Genomic DNA, 19188 nt, shown 5'->3' with positions numbered 1-19188 from the left:
ACACTTATACAGGCATAAACATCCGTGATATACTGTAGATCAATGTTAGCCTGCCGACTTTGCAGGATATCTTTATTGAAGCTGTTTGTCTGGCTTGTCTGTGTGCTCGACTGTCTGTGTATTTGTCGGTGTGTGTACATGTATCACTGCCCATCGGTACGTCGTAAAGTCATCAACCAACAAATTGCAACATCTATTATAAACTTTTATTATGCCGCAAACCAACACACAAATATGCAGTCACCATTAAAACCTACTTACTTTGTCAATATTAAGCCACTTCCTACCACTGAATGAATGAATGAATGAATGAAGTACATAAAGTCAAGCCAAAGCACATTAAGTCAAGCCAAAGCACAAAAAGTCAACTCAAGAGTACATAAAGTCAACTGAATTCAAACATATAAACGTGGCAGGGAAAGAGAAAACTGAAAGGAAAAACAAGACCAATCTGTTGTAACTATCGTTTTTTATGAATAAATGTACTGCTTACGTTTTTTCCAAGATTGTTGAATGTATGGAGTAATTTTAAATACACCCTCATTAAACAGCCAGTAAAGTTTTATTTCATCTCTTCACCAGATAATATCGGGTCTCTTTCTGTACATTTTAACAAAAAAGAGTTTGACGCAGGTGTCGTATAGTGTGCAATACAATCACACAATGAACAGATTTTACAAGGCGTATGCAGACCATAGCTATACAAGAAAGCAGCTGAGCAACAACAGTAACCGCTTGCGCCTACAAAATAAGCCTACCATAAAACTAAGAAGCAAAAACTGCCAACATATACATGTGTTAACGCTAGAAATAAAGTATTGTAATAACCATTGTAATAATGGAATTAGTTGATGGTGGTTTTCATCAGCTGACGAGTGAAGATGGTCTTGTCAGATCTTGCACTTGAAGATTTTAAGAGATACGGCACCGGTCTGTGAAGGTACGTGTTACAATGTCAATGTAGTTATTGTTTCAAAATACCATGTGCTTGTAACAGATGAGCGAACAATAACAACAACAAAAAAGAAGACGGCAAGGCCATTTTAGTGTATTCTATTCCATGATGTGGTAGACATCTCTATCGTTTTGTGCTAATACGTACGACTATGATATGGTACGGACAAAACTGGATACTGAATGGATGGATGGTTAAATTACTTCATGATGTTATTTGTATTGTTTGTACCACTATTGAAATTCACTATTAATAGTACCTTTTCGGGGGGAAGTTTCTTCCAGTCCCTTTGCCGGTGGGCTCAGCCTGGTGGGACAAGAAAATGAATTATCCAAGGGCACTTACTAGGCGCATATAACAAATTTAACATAACGAAAAAAAAACACACGTGGTTCACTAATGTGTCTGGCTTTTTTTTTGTTGAATATTAGGTTCAACATTTACAAAATCACTTGCACGAAGCAATACATACTTACCCATAGTTTGCAACTTGTTGTGGATATTTCTTCAAGTCATCCACGACGCTCTGCAGCCCTGCCTCTGACAGAGCCTCCATCAGGACCTCTATGGTAGCGGCGTCTCCATTCTTCTTCTTCCATTCCTGCAGCATGTCCATGCAGCGGGACTTGTCGTCGCGGTTTCTGCCGGCGATGTTGTCAATGTCGGCGCCCTCAAATCCAAGATGGAAGGCCAGATCTTTCCAGTCTGTGCTCACGTTTTTCTTGATGAAGTAGAAGTACTTCCCAACGCCTGAGACGTAAGGTTCATTACAGTGTAATTCTTGGGAAACGTTCTTGTGGCATGAAGGTAAATGTTCATTAATCAGCAAACTGGCTTGACGTGCATGGCTTGGTGATAGCATATAACCACAGACTGTCACATTGACAAATCAAATCAAATCAAATCAAATCAATATTCACATCCAATAAATGTAAATGAAACGCCTCTTTTGTTTTGCCAACATTTCTGTTATAGGTCTTATGATTTGATTTGATTTATTTATTCATTTATATAAATAAATCAAAACAAATCAAATCATAAGACCTATAAAAGAAATGTTGGCAAAACAAAATAGGCGTTTCATTTACATTTATTGGATGTTGGTCTATGTTGGTGACGTTAGTCTTCTTTTGAATTAACATATGTATTTAATATACTTTGTCTCACCTTTTAAAGTACGGCCGCCAACCGCTCCCTCTGAACTCTGGAAATACAAGCAGGCCTATTATTACCAGCTTGTCGTTTAATCTGACACAGATTAAAAGATAAAAACTTGACTAGCCTTTAGTCAAAGTGGTATAAGATTTAGCGATGCATTGCATGGTGGTATGCATTGATAAAAATGTTTACCGTTACATGTATTTCCTCTACTCTACACTTTTATAGTTCTGAACAAAAATATATCATGCAGGATACAGGCAGTGCTTACTATCCGTTCTTGCCTACTTGCAAGCACAGGAATGATTGCTTACCAATGTTGGAGTGTGATATGGCACATGAATTGGAAGCTGGCACAGCAACTTTGACTCCAAAACGTCAGGTGCTTGTGGATTCCCCTTTTTGTCGTGTGCCTTGCGCAGGGAAGCTATCCTTCTTTTGATGTTGTTATGTTCCTCTTTATGGACTTCAACGAGTGGTAAGGCATGGAATACAACATATCCTTCACCATCTAAAGCCCTTTGCCCCCCTTTGTCCGCCAAAGCCATGACCTGCATCTGAAGACGATTGACTATACGCTGACTGTGGAAGGTGAGGTGTTGTGACTCATCACTCTCTGGGCTCAATGGCGCGACTGATACGTTCCCCTGGACGGTCACTAGCACTTTTTGTCCTTCAAAAAGCCCCACGGATTCAGAAGGTAGAGGACCTGTGTAACCCTTTTGACTTAGCGATGCATGTTTCCTTTCTGCATCTTCAACAAGTGTGCATTCTATGACGACGTGATTCATTTTGCCCACCTGCTGCAGTAACAAGAACTGCACTGGGCTTTGTTGAAGCCATTTGCAAAGACTTGAGAGGAAGGGTCCCAGCACTTCTTCATTACCGTAGTGGTCCACAAGACTCATTACAATCCATCTGGAAATGAGACATACAGGACAACGTTTTAAGGAACAGGCTTCAGTGACAAAGGCATACTGGTAGATTTTTTATCTCGTAATTTGACGTTCTCTGTATTTAGTGACCATAAGATTACAATACCTGGTGAAATGAGTAACTTCAAACTCCACAAACTCCTCTGTAACCCGGCTGATAGTAACGTTGTCTGTCACATCCATCCAGTCTTCTGTCCCCTCCTCACATGACATCACCCTCAGTTTGGTGGGCCCCTCGTGTTGGATGTCCATGTAGTGTTGGGGATGTGGGACTCGCACTGTGACCGGTTTGTGGAACTGGACTTCGGAGGTCGACACAGTCTCGACATTGACAATCGGGCTGGTTCCAACGAGGTTCTGGAAAGACTCATCCTTTGCCTTGATGTCCTCAACTGCTCTTGTTGGAACCTCTTGTACCTACGATTAAAATAAACTTCTGGGTTAGATCAATTAATGATGCTTTCATATTAGATTCATGAACCAGGTAAACATTCGAAGATCACTTTATTACACTGCTTACTACACTTTACAATTTAGCGACAGAAAATGTTGGAATGTTTGTGTAATATCTATAAGGACAGTGGCCATCGAAAGTTATTCAAGTTACTAGTACTTAATTAAATCCTTACCTGAATTGTAACCTGGGTTTCTGTGGTCACAGCCTGTTCCGGGAAGCTGATTTGTACCGCAGGCTGCGTTGATGACGTCAGAGTGTGCCCTTCTGTTGGCACAGTAAACTTGTCCTGTTTGGGTTGACTGATGACGGCAAAGATGGAGAAGTGGTCCACCGATACAGAAAACTTGTCTTTGCTCTGAAATGAAACAAAAAACGGGGTACAGCAGCTATAAAAGAGGACGGCCTATCAGGGATCAGCTGTATTTCCAATGCCTAAGTAGTATGTTCAGTATGAAATTTGGCACTCTTGAACAATTCTATGTTTGTCCACGTACTTCTTTAGTTGTCTTAAGTTCCGTCCAATGTGCCCTGTCTTCAGTGACCCACACGACAGCTTCCGTAGCGCCATCTAACGACTTGCTGTTGTACTGCATCTGCACAGTGACAGGTTTGCGGAAGGTTGTCCCGTGCGGACCCAGCTCTATGACGTCACTCACTAAGATCTCTCCGTCCTTCAGGGGGAGAGTGACGTCATTGGGGTTGATGACCTGACAGGTGATTTCTGTTTCCATGGTAACGGCCCCACGTGGTACAGAGACGGTGCAAAATGGGGTTTGTAGTTCACCTCCTTCTGGGCCCACTTTGAGCTTGTGCATGTAAGGGCTGTGAGAGAACATAAAATTCCATTATACACCTCACATAAAAAGGAATGTATCTGCAGAATAGTCTTGTGACAGTTAGTGAGTTTCAATGAGTGACTTTACTAAGTATCATTTCTTGTTCAAGATTTTTAATAGATGTTAATGTTTGTCTTTGAATGTCATTCTTTACAAATTAGAGTAGCTATAGGCTTCCCTGATAACAAATCATTAATATTGACAGTGCAGAACTACAAACCCGATTTACGTACCGGCCGGCCTTTACTGCTGCAAAAAGCTCGAGAATCTTCTTCCTTCCCTCCATGACGTGGTCTTCATCGTACCAGTCTGTAGCGTCTGTCCTTGTCGCTATGTCCTCAGGAGTCTCGCCGTCCTACACAGAAAACAGCAGCCATTAAACCAACTCATTCAATGTCATTTTAAAACAGATTTAGATAATTTCAGGAAATGGAATACAGAAATGACTGCCGAGGAAAAGAGAATTTGCTGTTCGTATGTAAATACCATTGTATTAGTAGAATGAAAATATACATGTACATTGCTGTCACTGTAAGCCACATATAAAAGAACTTCAGAATCTGTATCTGTATAGCCGGTATAACCGCCCTTCGGCGTAACACACCAGCCTCTGCCCTCTACATGCAAAATGCACCTAAGTCTTCTTCGTACTTAAAGCCCTTTAATTGAAAAATAGGCTTTAGACCTTTTACTGTCCTATTGAGAATGTGATATTTTTTCAAGACATATCAGTATACATTTGTACAATTGATTATCCATGTCTCAATCCTATATAGTAAAGAAGCTTGCTCATTATACTATTGAGCCACTCAAACGTGTCCATCATCTGTAGTAAGCATCAACCCTTACCTTGTTCCTACTGTCCACCGATGCTCCAGCCTTCAGGAGGAGTTTAGCAACACCAACATGTCCTTCTATAGCTGCATTGTGAAGTGGCGTGTTTCTAAGCTGTACCGGTAGGGACAGAGAAAGGACATGGTAAGAAAGGACCCCTGTTAGCATAATACACACAGTAGTTATCCTTTGAATCAAATATCAACCTTCACATATGTACTTCACCTGTAGTGAGCAACAACCCTTACCCGATCCCTACTGTCCACAGGTGCTCCAGCCTTCAGGAGAAGTTCAGCAACACCAACATGTCCTCCTGAAGCTGCATGGTGAAGTGGCGAGTCTTCATACTATATGGGCAGGAACAGAGGTGACATTACATGATTAGAAAAGTCGGTCCCTATTGTCATAATAAACAAAATAAATACACGAGACGTGTTTTAAACACGTCTCGTGTATTTATTATGTTTATTATGTTTATTAACTTTTTTTAGTGTTAAAACACTAAAAAAAGTTCGTCACGTGTAGTAAGCATCAACCCTTACCACGTTCCTACTGTCCAGCTGTGCTCCAGCCTTCAGGAGGAGTTCAGCAACACCAACATGTCCTCCTAAAGCTGCACGGTGGAGTGGCGTATAAAAACCCTGTAACAGCAATTAAAAGAACAGAGATGGCATTACGTGTACATTATAAGAGATGCCCATTAATTTTTCCCCATGAACACTTTTCAAATTTAATTATTATCACTTCACATTATATTACTTGACCCTATTTATACTATATCATCCATAGTGAGAAAGCCATGTAGTAACAAATACCACATATGTTTGGCGTTCAATGTTAAATAGCCTGTTTTCTTCAAACACCAAGTTCTCCTGTTCAGTAACCGATATCCTCACCTCGAGGAAACTGTGTGTCACGTGGGGGAATGAAAATACGCTTTAATTTGTCCTGTCCAGTATCTGTTATTTTTTACCTTGGGAAAAATTAGAACTGCGTATCATATGGACCGACTATAGTGTGTTAGTTCAGCTGACACCACTGAAGGGTGTTCTGAAACGTCAGACTGTGTGAACCGGATTACTTCTAACAAACATTCTGGCTTGAGCCAGGTCATGGAAGACAGGGACTTTTGGGCTGCCATTTTGACTCAAGGCCAGGGACACCAGGACTCGACATAAGTCAAGCAAGTCAAGTCTGACGATAGAAAAGAAAAAGAAGCCATGTATATCTGGGCCCACGACAGACATCGGCTATATTAATCGACCTCCGTGACTTGTCTGTGATTCAACAAAGTGGTTCCTCCCTACTCACCCTGCCGGTACAGTTGACATCCACTCCCTGTCGGAGCAGCTCCGTCACCCTCTCTTCATCTCCGTCACCAGCTGCAACACGGAGTTCCTGAAGAAAGCGGCATTCATCATCAATACAGTAAGAAAACAATACAGAGTAGAAAAATGAAATATCATTATTAGCGTTTCTACAAGTATCTAGATTATTTGATATAATTTCTATTCTTTTAAGGAGATCGAGCCACTGGTATTATCTGGTAGGATTGGAATTTCACATACAACATTATTAAACTAAATTATGTTAATTACGACATTGTTTCCGTCATCAATGAGACAAAGCCCCCCCCCCCCCCCAAAAAAAAAACCATGTTCATAAACATATTTTATAGAGATATGAATTCTTGGCACTTGATTTCTTCTGCGCCGCTCCTGCAAACTTACTAAGCTGTTGTGTTACGCCGAAGAGCAGTTATACCGGATATACGGATACAGATACCGATACAGATACTTCCTGGTATCGCCTGGATCTCCGAGATATACCACCAGGCTGTATACATATAATATACGGTATCTACATTGATTCGGGCACTGCATTTGCAACCCGTCTATATATAGGGGCCAACCAATCAACTTAATTGATTAAAGATTCTTTGCCTTAAGTACGTAGTCACAACTGACCACCAATACATCTTACCACAGTATTGGAATTCTACAACACAACACAACACAACACAAGGTGTGTTAAAGAGTTTACCCTTTCAAGTCTCCGCTTGAACATCTTGCTTGACTTGTTCCCTTCTCACGAAAGTTTCGCGTCTTGAGTCTCGGCAGAAGTACAGCAAATTTTAACGGTCTTTAGTCGGGTGTGGACCTGTGAGGTAAAACTTCCGCCTACCTGTCCGCCATTTTGTCTGATGGGTCCCTCACAAAGGTAACGTCACGGTTCATCACCTTCATGGTTGTACCAGCCACGGCGTTATTTGGACGGTTCCACTCTAAGCAGGTATTTGTTACCGGGACGTTGGTATTACCTCTATGAAAAATGGAGGTATTGTTTTTGGCGTGTCTTTGTGTCTGTGTGTGTGTGTGTGTGTGTGTGTTTGTGTTTCCGCACTTTTGTAGTCAGCATAACTTCACAACGCTATTATGGATTGTGATGATATTTGGTATGTTGGTAGGTCTTAGGAAGACAAAGGTCAAGGTCAAATATGGGCCTCCTGGTGGATGACCTTGGTACTGCAGCAGAACTTCCGGCTTTTGTATCTTTTGTCCTGAACATGCTATGGTCTTGATGTTTTGGTGACAGTCATTGCGTTATTTGGACGGTTCCACTCTAGCTATGTAGGTATTTGTTACCGGGACGTTGTTATTCTTTTTTTGTAAAGAGCCATTCCTTGCCCTGCCCCCAAGGTTTGGCAATGAAGAGAGGAGACTAGAGGTGTGTAGCCTGGGTACTGTGTTTTCTAGAAAAGCATGTTCTTGACTGAACTGGTTCTAACTGAAAGATATAGACACAGTGCTGTCCCATACATGACGCGCTTGATTAACTACTAGTCACACAATTGTTACCTGACTTTGGTTTAGTTTATAGATCCTTGTGCTGCTACTATTTGTAATATAGTGATTTTAATACGTGATATTTCCACCTCTATTTTAAATATGATATGTCATAACTTTTATATGAATAATTGGCACGACTATATGTAACGAGTGATTTTAATCGTGATATCTCTACCTGTATTTTAAATATGTTATTATGTCACTACCTATTATATTAATGTTTACCAGTTCAATTCAGTGCGAGTTACTACTTACACTGCGAGACTGTAAATGTTTGTTGTGAAGCAACAATAATAATAAACCAATCTACAACTGGTCACTGGACTAGCCCACTCACCAACGGTGGCAGGATCTACCATTCCCTTAGGAGGGACTTCCACAGAATATTAAATCCTTACATTATGCATTATGGGAAAATGTAAACTCCTAAATCATCACTTTCGTCGAGAGAGTTATGTGTTAGGTACACCATATATAGGGTTTGGTGATATCTACCCGGTTATAACGGGGAGTGGTGTATGTATCTTTATGATATTTGGCAGGTAGGTTGTGGTTGGGATAACAAAGGTCAAGGTCAATTATAGGTAAACTAGCGGCTTTACATGGAACTGCAGCGGTGTAAATTACCTCTCAGGGGTTCTGACATAATAACGTCCGTTATCTTCCTCGCAATGTGTCAAAGATTGACTGTTTGATTATTTTCTTTGTAAGGCGCTTTTGCGAGAAGATGTTTTGTTAAGTTTGCCCGTCTTCGAATGGCGTTGAGCGTAAGAAATGTGAAGTAAGAATGTCTCGACAATCAGTAGTAAGTTTGTGTGTTGTAGGATTATATCGGTGTATTCAATCATGAAGGTCCAAACGTTTAAACATGAGTATCAGTAGAGTATATTATCTATGCAGCAAGTTTATTGTACCCAACATGATGTAAAATCACACCGTGTGTGCCGCTAGCATGTATATTTTCTGCTGCTCTCAATTTTATTCACTCGTTTTTACCCATGTGAGTTGGGCATTATATTTGTTAGGGTGCGTTTTTAGCTGAAATAAATGTGAGGAAAATCCATTGCCTTTGTGTACTTATTCAGTGTTAGTATGTATTGTGGACTTATAAGTCACCAACCAAAAATCTCAAAATCATAAAATTTTATTATAATGTTACAATTCTATACACGAGTACAAAGCCACAATTAAAAGCTACTTAATTAAGTTGCAATATCAAAAATCACTTCCCTGCAAGGTTTGGTGTACAAGACGGATGCAGACTATAGTTACAAGAAAGCAGCTGAAGCACAATAGTAGCCGATAGAGCATACAAAATACGTCTATCATACACAAGAAAAAACTACCAGAAGATAATGAATTAATCCTAGAAATTGTCAAAGTGCTCTTAACGTGGGTGATCATGTATTTAGTTGATGGAGGACCATTGCTACTACAATTTTCTTACAGTTTCTAGTTTACATTCAACGTTGGTTGATCATAAAAAGACAATGATCGTGAGGACGTCAGTTCTATGAAAATGATGATTCTCGGAACGATTTATTTAGATTGAAAGACAGACAATCATGATAAAGACAATCATTGTGCTGCAAGGAAGTAACAACTCTTCAATAAAATCCCTAACTCTCTTGTGCTTTCCACAATCAATTGCCAATTCAACCCTAACCCTCTCCATATAATGGCCTTGCCATAACCTCTATTTACATTGTTCTTCATCGCTATTACAATTTTCCAACAGTTTCAAGTTTACATGTAATGTTGGCTCATCATAGTAAATGACACGTACAGTGAGGAAGTTCACTTAGTATGGACACTTCCCCTAACGGTTTATTGGAATATGCTCAAAACGCTCTAAGCACGAACATGTCTGTTGCAGAGGCAGGTCAACTGTCTTCTCATGGTAAGTATTCGATTTGCACCGAAGCATACCCTTGTTGAGTAAACTGTATTACTTTTGACTACGTTTGAGAAATCGGCTAAGGGGAACATCATAGGCCAGAGGAGTTGGCCGGCCATAGCTTGCCTGCCGGCATACCAGCCATACCGGCAGGCAAGCTGGGTCAACCCTCTATGGCCGGCCAACTCCTCTGGCCAATGATGTTCTCCTTAGCCGATTTCTACTATTTATTCAGCCTGCAAAGGAGTCTGGTGGAGACTAACAAAAAACTGCGTCTAGCAATGTTTACACGAGACTTGATTGGTTGAGAGCAATACTGGGCTAGAAAAGTATTAGATGTCTTTCGCTACTTTAATTATCAGGATTACTTCAGTTGATACCTCAGTGGACTCCTGACGAGGATCGTCGAGTCGGGTGTTACACTAATGTTTCTCTCACCGTTGCTTTACCGGCTGTACCTGCATGTATAACCAACATTTCTGTCACTACGGTTAATATCAAACATGTAATATATTGGGAAAATTGTTTGAACCCCCCCCCCCCCTCTCCGGATGACCTGAAAAAAAAAGGAATAAAAGAAGGCCTGAAATGGAATGTGATGTTAGGCGTGTATCAAAATATGATGAACAGGCAATAAAGCTGTTTTATCAATTGTGCTTAAAATTCATTCAATAATCTTGTCATTTACAAGTAAACGAAATACAAGCATATTAGCAGGGAAAATGATCTTGCTAAATTTGATAGACGCCAATATGATGTCGACTATTACCTTTTCGGCGGGCAGTTTCTTCTTGTCCCCTTGCCGGTGGACTCAGCCTGGTGGCACAAGAAAATAGAGATGAATTATCCACGACCACTTGCTAGGCGCCTCAGCCTCATATTATAACGTTGTAACAAATTTTACAAAACAAAACAAAGATAGAAAAAATAAAACTCATAATGTGGCTGGGGACAAATTCACTCATGTTTCTGCTTTTTTGGTTGAATATCAGGTCCAAAATTTACAAAATCACTTGCATCGAGCAACGCATACCTACCCATAGTTTGCAACTTGTTGTGGATATTTCTTCAACTCATCCACGACGCTCTGCAGCCCTGCCTCTGACAGAGCCTCCATCAGGACCTCTATGGTAGCGGCGTCTCCCTTCTTCTTCTTCCATTCCTGCAGCATGTCCATGCAGCAGGACTTGTCGTCACGGTTTCTGCCGGCGATGTTGTCAATGTCGGCCCTCTCAAATCCAAGATGGAAGGCCAAATCTTGCCAATCCGAGCTCACGTTTTCCTTGATGAAATAGAATGTCTTCCGAATGTCTGAAAAATAAGATTACACAGTGTAATGTTTTGGAAACGCACTTGTGGCATGAAGGTAAATGTTCAACATTAACTGTGCGTGGCTCTACGTGGCTTTGGTGATAGCATATAGCGGCAGACTGTCACGTTGATAAGACTATACAAATCAAATTATAAGACCTATAACGACATGTTGGCAAAACAAAAGAGTCCTTTTATCGAAATTTATTGGAAATGTATGTTGGTGACGTTAGTCGTCTTTTGAATTATATATAATTAGATACTTTGTCTCACCTTTCAAAGTACGGCCACCAACCGCTCCCTCTGAACTCTGGAAATACAAACATGCCTGTTTATTAATATTCCTTGTCGTTTTACACTATCTGTGACGGATTAAAAAGATTTAAAGTTTACTAGCCTTGGATCAAAGTAGTATTAAAGATGTAATGCATGGTGGCATGCATTGATAAAAAATGTTTGTCATTACATGTATTTCTTCTACACTAACCTTTTAGTTGTGAACAAAGATATATCATTTAGGATAGTTCTGATTATTAGTTGTTTGCCTACTCGCAAGCACAGGAATGATACTGACCACTTTTGGAGGGTGATATGGCACATGAATTGGAAGCTGGCACAGCAACTTTGCCTCCAAAACGTCAGGTGCTTGTGGATTCCCCTTTTTGTCGTGTGCCTTGCGCAGGGAAGCTATCCTTCTTTTGATGTTGTTATGTTCCTCTTTATGGAAGAATTGAACTCTACTCGTTAAGTCATGGGGGTAAGTTTAACCCTAAACAGTACACCTGGGGTCCGCGCGGACCCCAGCACTATATATTCTGTAATATCTTTTTTGTTTCTAAAGATTTTTTTCTGAAATTTTAGGTATTTGTTACCCACAAAGTTGTCTCTCAATACAGTGCAGAAAACTCCGTTTCTACCATTTATAAAAAAAATTATATCTGATTTTCTTTTGGGGTCCGCGCGGACCCCAGCCGGCCTTTGATCATAATGGATACACTGGCGTTCTTATACATTACCTTATTTCCGTTTTTATATGTTTTTATGCACTCATCGTATGTCTACCAAGTTTTCAGAGAATGGAGTAGTAATAGAATTAAATTTTAATAACTTTGGTGTAATTATGACGTCATATGACGTCAGAGCTAATAATATAGTCCGCCATATTGGATTTTGACCAATGACGTCGTCAAATTAGCATATTCTATGCATATTAAATGATTTAACTTATATTTAATTATGTAAGATGTTATTAATGTTGGAAAAGAAGTGTAATTTAATATAAAACTCAGAAAATTTTTATGTTTAAACCAAAATTACTTCTATTTTCAAAAAAATAGCCCGTTGCCATGGCAACACAAAAAAACATCAACTTACTAGTATTAAACTAATATGAACTTTTTTCAGAGACATTTTAGGAAAGGTCTCCAAATTTGATACTTCTAGCGCAAGCCGTTTAGCCGCTATCTGAGATCAAAGTTGGGCCTCAAAAGCCCCTTCAGTCTGAAATGGGTTTAAAAATTGGGTATTTCTTCTTGTCTTCTTTTCTTCACCAAAAAATAGAAAAAGTTCAAAATGTATGATTTTTGTATGTAATGTGGACACAAAGGTTCCCACATCAGTTTGCAAAACAATTGAGTTGGTAACATGTTGATAATTTCTAAAAATTAGCAAAAAACTGTTCTGGGGTCCGCGCGGACCCCAGGTGTACAGATTAATCAGTCCGGGAAGGTGTACTGTTGAGGGTTAAAGAGGGTAAGTATACAAAAAGTCTATTGTTACAATTATTTTAATGTTTATATTATTTTAAAATATAAGATGATGCCGACGGTTGTCTTATTGTAGAATTGGAGACCAAAAATGATATCTTTTATTCTGTCTGAATTGCATTTGATTTGTAAACTCCTATATTCTGTAAAAAAATAAAAATTAACTCTGTTTACATAAAATATTCACCTCTATGTGAAATTAGAATATGTGCTTTTAATATTGTAATCTATTGATCCTTAAAATTTATACTTTTATTATTAATAGTCTTGCATAATTACGGCTATACCTGTGATGCCGTGCACAGCATGTCTAATAAAGCCATTGAATTCCTATATTCATTTTGATTTTATTTATCTTTATCAAAATTTGCCATATTTGTGAACGTTATAACATGGGTATATTATTTCCATGACTATAACATTTTAAAGGTAACAACTTTGAGACCAGACTGTAAACCACGAAAAGTGAACTGGAACATTATTATTTAATAACTTGATTATATCTTCGGAAATGTCTGGCATAAGACAATTTCAGGAAGATCCTACGGTTTAACTTGTGCCTAAAATGACTAAAAAGTACACATAATTCACTCCAAGATTTAGAGACAATAAAAACATTAAAAAGTGAATTGAAACACTATCATATGCAGGTAAAAGCTTTTAATTATATCTCCAGTGCTAAGATTAAGATGATTATGGCATAAGATTATTCAAGACAAGGCTACCATTAAACTTGTGTCATTGATGACTTGACTTTACATGTAATTCATTTCAAGATTGAAAAACTAGAAAAACATTAAAAAGGTAAATTGAAACACTATCATGTAAAACAGTACCTTCAGAAATCCCTGGTATACGATCATTTCAAGAATATGCGTGAATCGAAAACTAAATGTTAGTAATACTAGTACTCTAATCTCCAAGCAGATTATACGGTGGCAAGGCAGTATCTATTGTCCATAAGAGTGCCCATTAGCCAACGTGATATGCTTGGAGATTAATACACATAATTTACTCAAAGATTTAAAAACAACTTTACCTATCAAAACACATTGCAACATACATGTAATAATAGTAAATTGCTGGCATAAGATAATTCAAGAAGATGCTAGCATTGAACTTGTCATTCTAAGCTTGACATCATTCACCTCCAGGTTAAACAATCATCATATTATCTTCTAGTCAGAAAACATGCTGATGTTCGATGACGACTGAATTAGCGGGTTTTACATGTACTTGTACAGTTCTATGCAGTGTGCACTCCAACACGCCACCGCTATGTAACCGTCAGTTGTCAGAGCGATGCCTGTGGCGGACCCTCCCATAACGGTAGCTACAGTCCGTTTGAACCTTCCGTCAGCCCCGAAAATCTGCACACGGCCGTCACCACTGTTCGCTACAATGATGTTGCCTGCCGGATCTACCATTACGCCGAAGGGGTTTTTCAGTTTGCCACCGTTCCCACCTTGCCTGCTAAAGTCCAAGGTCAAGTTTCCTTCAAGGTCAAACGCAAATAGTTTGTTCGCGCTGCTGTCTGTGACAAACAACACCCCACGTGACTCGTCTAACGACACGAAGGCTGGCCTCTTGAGGTGTCCCTTACCGATCTCCCGGATGATGCTCCCGTCATGCTTCAGGAGGAGACAGGACTTCTGTTTGTTGTCCAACACCACCATGCGGCCGTCCTGTAGAACTGCAAAGCCATGTGGATAGAGCAAGCAGTCCGGTTTGAATGTGTCCAAAAGCTTACCTTCCTTTGAGTAGCGTCTCAGTCCGTGATCTTCACCCCATGACGTCACAAGAATCCTCCCTCCAGAGTCCACATCAATGCCGAACGGATTCTCACCGTCGATTGCAAAAGTACTCAAGGAGTGACCTTTGTGTCCATCAAAGACCTGGACTCGCTTGTTGTAACGCTCCACCACCGCAATGTTGCCTTCTTTATCAACAGCGACACCTATCGGTCCATTCAGTTCCCCCACCCCGTTACCCTTCTGTCCGATAGTCAACACTGGGTTCCCCTTCACGTCAACAATAAACGGACTTCCTGACACGTGTTGCGAGTTGACCTTGACCTCTAACCCATGTTTACCCGTAACCTCGGGTGTGTACGCTATTTCCCACAAGCCTTCGCTCTTCATCTGTACTTGTGTGGGCACGGTCTTTCCGGACGGGTCCTTCATGTTAGTTTTGACGGCTTTGCTGTTCGTAGCACACGGGCGGTCTTGTTGGTTTCTTGTCGTCAGCTCAGCGAAGCACTCAAACCCCTTGATTGCTGGCTTGACAGCAACTTCGCACTTCGAAACGTCGACACTTGTCATTATGCCACCAAAATTGTCCACTTCTCTTTCCAGGTCAACAAGAGCAGTGTTCTCGACGAACTGAAACTCGCTCCAGTCGGACTCCAGGTCCAGTTGTTTGGTCAGCAGAGTTTCCACCCTTGTTTGGACTTGGTTTCCCACCTCCAGAACGTGCACGTCGCTTCCGTGTTCTACAGCCTGTTGGCAGAACGTCTGTGCGCTCGTCAGTCCGGTCAACTCAAACTCTATCGCTTCCTTCTTTATCTGTAGAGCCTTGCCATCGACTCGGCATTGTTCGTCAATCTGGCTGAAAATCTCCCTCTTACGCTTTTGCAAAAGGTCAGCAAGTTTGTTGAAATACGCCTCGGCGCGGACGGTGGCTTCTTCCCTCGCGAAGTCTAAGTTTGAGATCTTTGTTTCAACTTCCTCAACAGAGGCCTCTATTTCCTTCAGACGTGGTTCTATGTCTTGCAGAAGTCCTCTTAGTGTTTCTTTCCTTGTTTGAGCCACGGTGGCGAGTTCTACGGGATTGTGATCTTTGCCCGGTCGGTGGTCGACCACAGTACACGCCGTACAAACCAAAGCCTTACAGCTCTCACAGTAGAATTCTAGTTCGTACTTCTTGTGTTTTTGGCAGTGCCGTTTGGGATGGAACTTGCTCATACCTTCCTCAGCCTTGAGTGTTTCTTCGTTGGTAACTTCGTGATCTTCGAAAAGCGGAAACTTGCGATGTACCTGTGTACACGACTCACACATTAACTTGGCGCAGTTGGCGCACCACGATTTTGACCCCTCCACGTTCCCCTCGCACACCTGGCACGGCACACCTGGCTCCGCCCCTTTCTTGGCCGCCGCGAAGTCCAGCAGGTTGTTGACGTAGAAGTTGGTCTTGAGTCCGTCCACACCCTGGTCTGGTAGACTGACCTGTATGCGGCAGGTTGGACACTCCAGCGGCTGTTGCTTGGTGGCCCATTCTTGCAGACAGTCCTTACAGAAGCTGTGCAGACATGGCAGGATTTTGGGGTCCCGGTAGTGCAGCATACAGACTGCACACGTCAGGAACTGGTCATCAAACTCGTCAGGCGATGGAAACTTACTCGCCATTGTGCTTGAATGCGTTTCCAGAAAGACTTAATATATGGTAGTACGGTGCCTCTTTGCCTCACTCAGATCTGGTATACACAAAGCTTGCTACGCAGTGGGCGGAAAACTATATTTACCTTTTTGCTGACGTAGCTTCCCATCACATGGTGCAAAGTCAATATCACGGCTGATAACCGCGTTCTTTGCACTTAAATTCACGTGTTTCCCAATTCCGAACACGTGAACTGTGAAGTTAAAGCCTCTGTGAAGAACTGTGTGTTGATATAACCGTATTCACAGCTGTACCTGGTTCACTGGTCGCATGGAACGATCTCACCGTTTGCTTCTCGGTCGCTAATTTTCATGACGTGCGTGATATCACGTGATTGCAAAAAAATAGATCATTCTGCAATTTGTAAACCCCAAGATAAATAGAGGTTATATTTTAGGCAGTCTCTCTCTCTCTCTGTGTATGTATATGTATATGTGTGTGTGTGTGTGTGTGTGTGTGTGTGTGTGTGTGTGTGTGTGTGTGTGTGTGTGTGAGTGTGTATGTGTGTGTGTGTGTGTGTGTGTGTATGTGTGTGTGTGTGTTGATTGTTCGTTCGTCACAAAGACAACTCAAGAATGGCTCAATGGATTGGTTTTATATTTGGTGTGTTAGTATTAAAGTTCTCACACAAACTAGAAATGGTTAGATTTCAGGCCCCCTGGCGGATTTTGTATGTACTGCATCGCAATACCGGTTATATCTCGTGATCTAGACGTCCTTGGGTCACAATCTGTGGTTGGTAGATAGATCTTCAATTTATTCAATTCAATCAGACAAAATCATACAAAAGCAGGGAATGCTGATGCACCCCTGTAATGTGTATTCCATTTTTACAAACAACTGGTTAAAAAAAACAGGACAAGTAAACAGAAACACACTATATACAAATATGTACAAACACCATTCAATCTACAACAGGAAAGGACAGACATGGGTTTTCAATAGAAACCATTATTACTATGTAAAGTCTTACTGCAAAATGTAAAAAAAAACCACTTTTCAAGCATCTTGTGTTCGGAAAGAATTGGCATAAATTTGCCACCCCCTCCCCCACAAGCAGCTTGCACTGAAACTACAGGGGCGTATTCGTCAAAACATTTCACAGAGAAAAATGAAGAAAAGAAAATTTTCATGATCTTGGATATGCAAGTAGATCAGGGAGATGAGATGTAGACAGGATACTCATTGTAATGAAAATTATGCTGTATAGAATTATGTTTGCATGATTAATAAGGAAATTATTTATACTTGGTATAATAGTTTAATATAGCTTAAGTTATGTAGCACTAATCATCTACCTAAATATGCCAAAACACTGTAGTACTGGACATTTATTTATTTCCAAAGCTTCAACATAACAATCGAGGGTATGGCAGAACAGATGTCACCAATTTCAAAGATGTGTCATACCTAGAAAATATTAACGATACATGTTAATTATTGCCTGCATCTACTTATATATCACTGATTGTAGTGACTGTTATTTAAAGGCCGATGTCTATGATGTTTGATATGATCAAATAAATATGGTACGTAATATAAACACACCTCTCTCACTAACGTTTTTACAACATTGTATTAAAAGAAAAGAATGAGCCGCACTCACAGATACAGTTCCTGGATAAAGTTTTGAATATGTTTGAATCAGAAACGCATCTGCACTTTTTGGATATGACATCTAGCCTGTAATTAAAACAGCTGTGGAGACTGTTACACACCTTCAAGATGGGAGTGTTTGGGAATATTTTGGTATTTGGACTGTTAACTATGGCAAAGATCGCGAGACGCAGTAGAAAAACGAGGTGTGGGGGCGTGTGGCGTAGCGGCAGAGTGCTCGACACGGAATCAAGAGGTCCCGGGTTCGAGTCCTGACATGCCACTGATCTTGTGCCCTTAGGAAAGGCACTTAACACGACTTTCCTCACTTCGCTCAGGTGAAAATTAGTATTGTATTGTATTAAGTTTAAAAAAAAACTTAAGTCTGCCGTCACCACGTCTTATGATTAGATGTTGAAATATATATAAAAAAACGTGCTCAGCTTCGGTATAAATCAACAACTCTTACATGAAAAAAAACGTGTCTAGTAACTAAGTCATTGAAGGCAAAGATAAAAGGCTGAAACGTACAATCAGCCACATACATATTAAAACGATCCTACGACATTTCAGAGCTGCACCCACGCCATTTTTTTTTAAATTTTCAGATTGGTCTGGCAAGGGTTCCTAAACATCAAACTTTAAGTGCCGCTATGAAGTTGTTTTTTTCTCTTTTATGTAGTTCTGGTAAGACCTTATATGGAATTGTTGCTCTCACTGTAACAACAAATCATAGCTATCTATTAGTCTGAGCTTTTTTGCGCAGCGATTTTGGAATATTTCGTTGAATCGTAGACAGGACTAGAAGATTTGCTGTCAACGTTTGAACGAACAGGTATTTTGACTTATTTTCATCAACATTTCCTATAGGCATTGACTGCATTTTCAGGAAGGCAAAACAAACATGTTTGGGACTGGAAAAAGTGATATTGACATTTACTGTCATTTCTTAGCACACCTTCATTATTTCATACTTTAAGCATTTGAAGTAGTCCAAAGTACGTGAGGCCCCTTTTTTTGTATCGTCAATGAATTACTAGAACCAGCCTAGAATAAAAAAACAACAGTTTTCAGCTTTAAGTATCAAAACCTACCGCGAATGTTTCCTGGGGCCCCATCATTTCTTTGTTTTTACTGATGTTGTCGAGCAATTTCTTTC

General features: G+C 40.3%; 2 protein-coding genes across 2 annotated transcripts; both read right to left on the bottom strand.

Moving 5' to 3' along the window:
* Positions 1 to 844: 844 nt before the first annotated feature.
* Positions 845 to 5279, bottom strand: LOC109466865 (p53-induced death domain-containing protein 1-like). The gene is made up of 9 exons (XM_019764724.1): positions 5191 to 5279; positions 4575 to 4696; positions 4000 to 4327; positions 3678 to 3860; positions 3155 to 3465; positions 2428 to 3031; positions 2123 to 2159; positions 1432 to 1705; positions 845 to 932 (listed from the first exon to the last, which is right to left on the bottom strand). Exons 2-9 carry the CDS (start codon positions 4625 to 4627, stop codon positions 845 to 847), a joined length of 1878 nt encoding a protein of 625 aa, XP_019620283.1. The 5' UTR covers positions 4628 to 4696; positions 5191 to 5279.
* Positions 5280 to 14223: 8944 nt separating this feature from the next.
* On the bottom strand, positions 14224 to 16483 carry LOC109466879 (tripartite motif-containing protein 2-like). Its single transcript, XM_019764737.1, has one exon. The coding sequence runs from the start codon at positions 16400 to 16402 to the stop codon at positions 14225 to 14227; it is 2178 nt and encodes a 725-aa protein (XP_019620296.1). The 5' UTR covers positions 16403 to 16483; the 3' UTR covers position 14224.
* Positions 16484 to 19188: the final 2705 nt, after the last annotated feature.

The sequence above is a fragment of the Branchiostoma belcheri genome, unplaced genomic scaffold (genome assembly GCF_001625305.1).
Source record: "Branchiostoma belcheri isolate BF01 breed outbred unplaced genomic scaffold, Haploidv18h27 scaffold170, whole genome shotgun sequence".
Classification (NCBI taxonomy): Eukaryota; Metazoa; Chordata; class Leptocardii; order Amphioxiformes; family Branchiostomatidae; genus Branchiostoma; species Branchiostoma belcheri.
This window is presented reverse-complemented; position numbering and strand designations above follow the sequence as displayed.

Bases quoted from the DNA above. Each gene is read 5' to 3' on its own strand.
- LOC109466865 (XM_019764724.1), bottom strand. From the start codon at position 4,627: ATGGAGGGAAGGAAGAAGATTCTCGAGCTTTTTGCAGCAGTAAAGGCC. The intron at 3,466-3,677 runs GTAAGGATTTAA...TTTTAATCGTAG, and splicing joins AAACCCAGGTTACAATTCAG to GTACAAGAGGTTCCAACAAG. The intron at 2,160-2,427 runs GTAAGCAATCAT...TTGTATTTCCAG, and splicing joins CATATCACACTCCAACATTG to AGTTCAGAGGGAGCGGTTGG.
- LOC109466879 (XM_019764737.1), bottom strand. From the start codon at position 16,402: ATGGCGAGTAAGTTTCCATCGCCTGACGAGTTTGATGACCAGTTCCTG.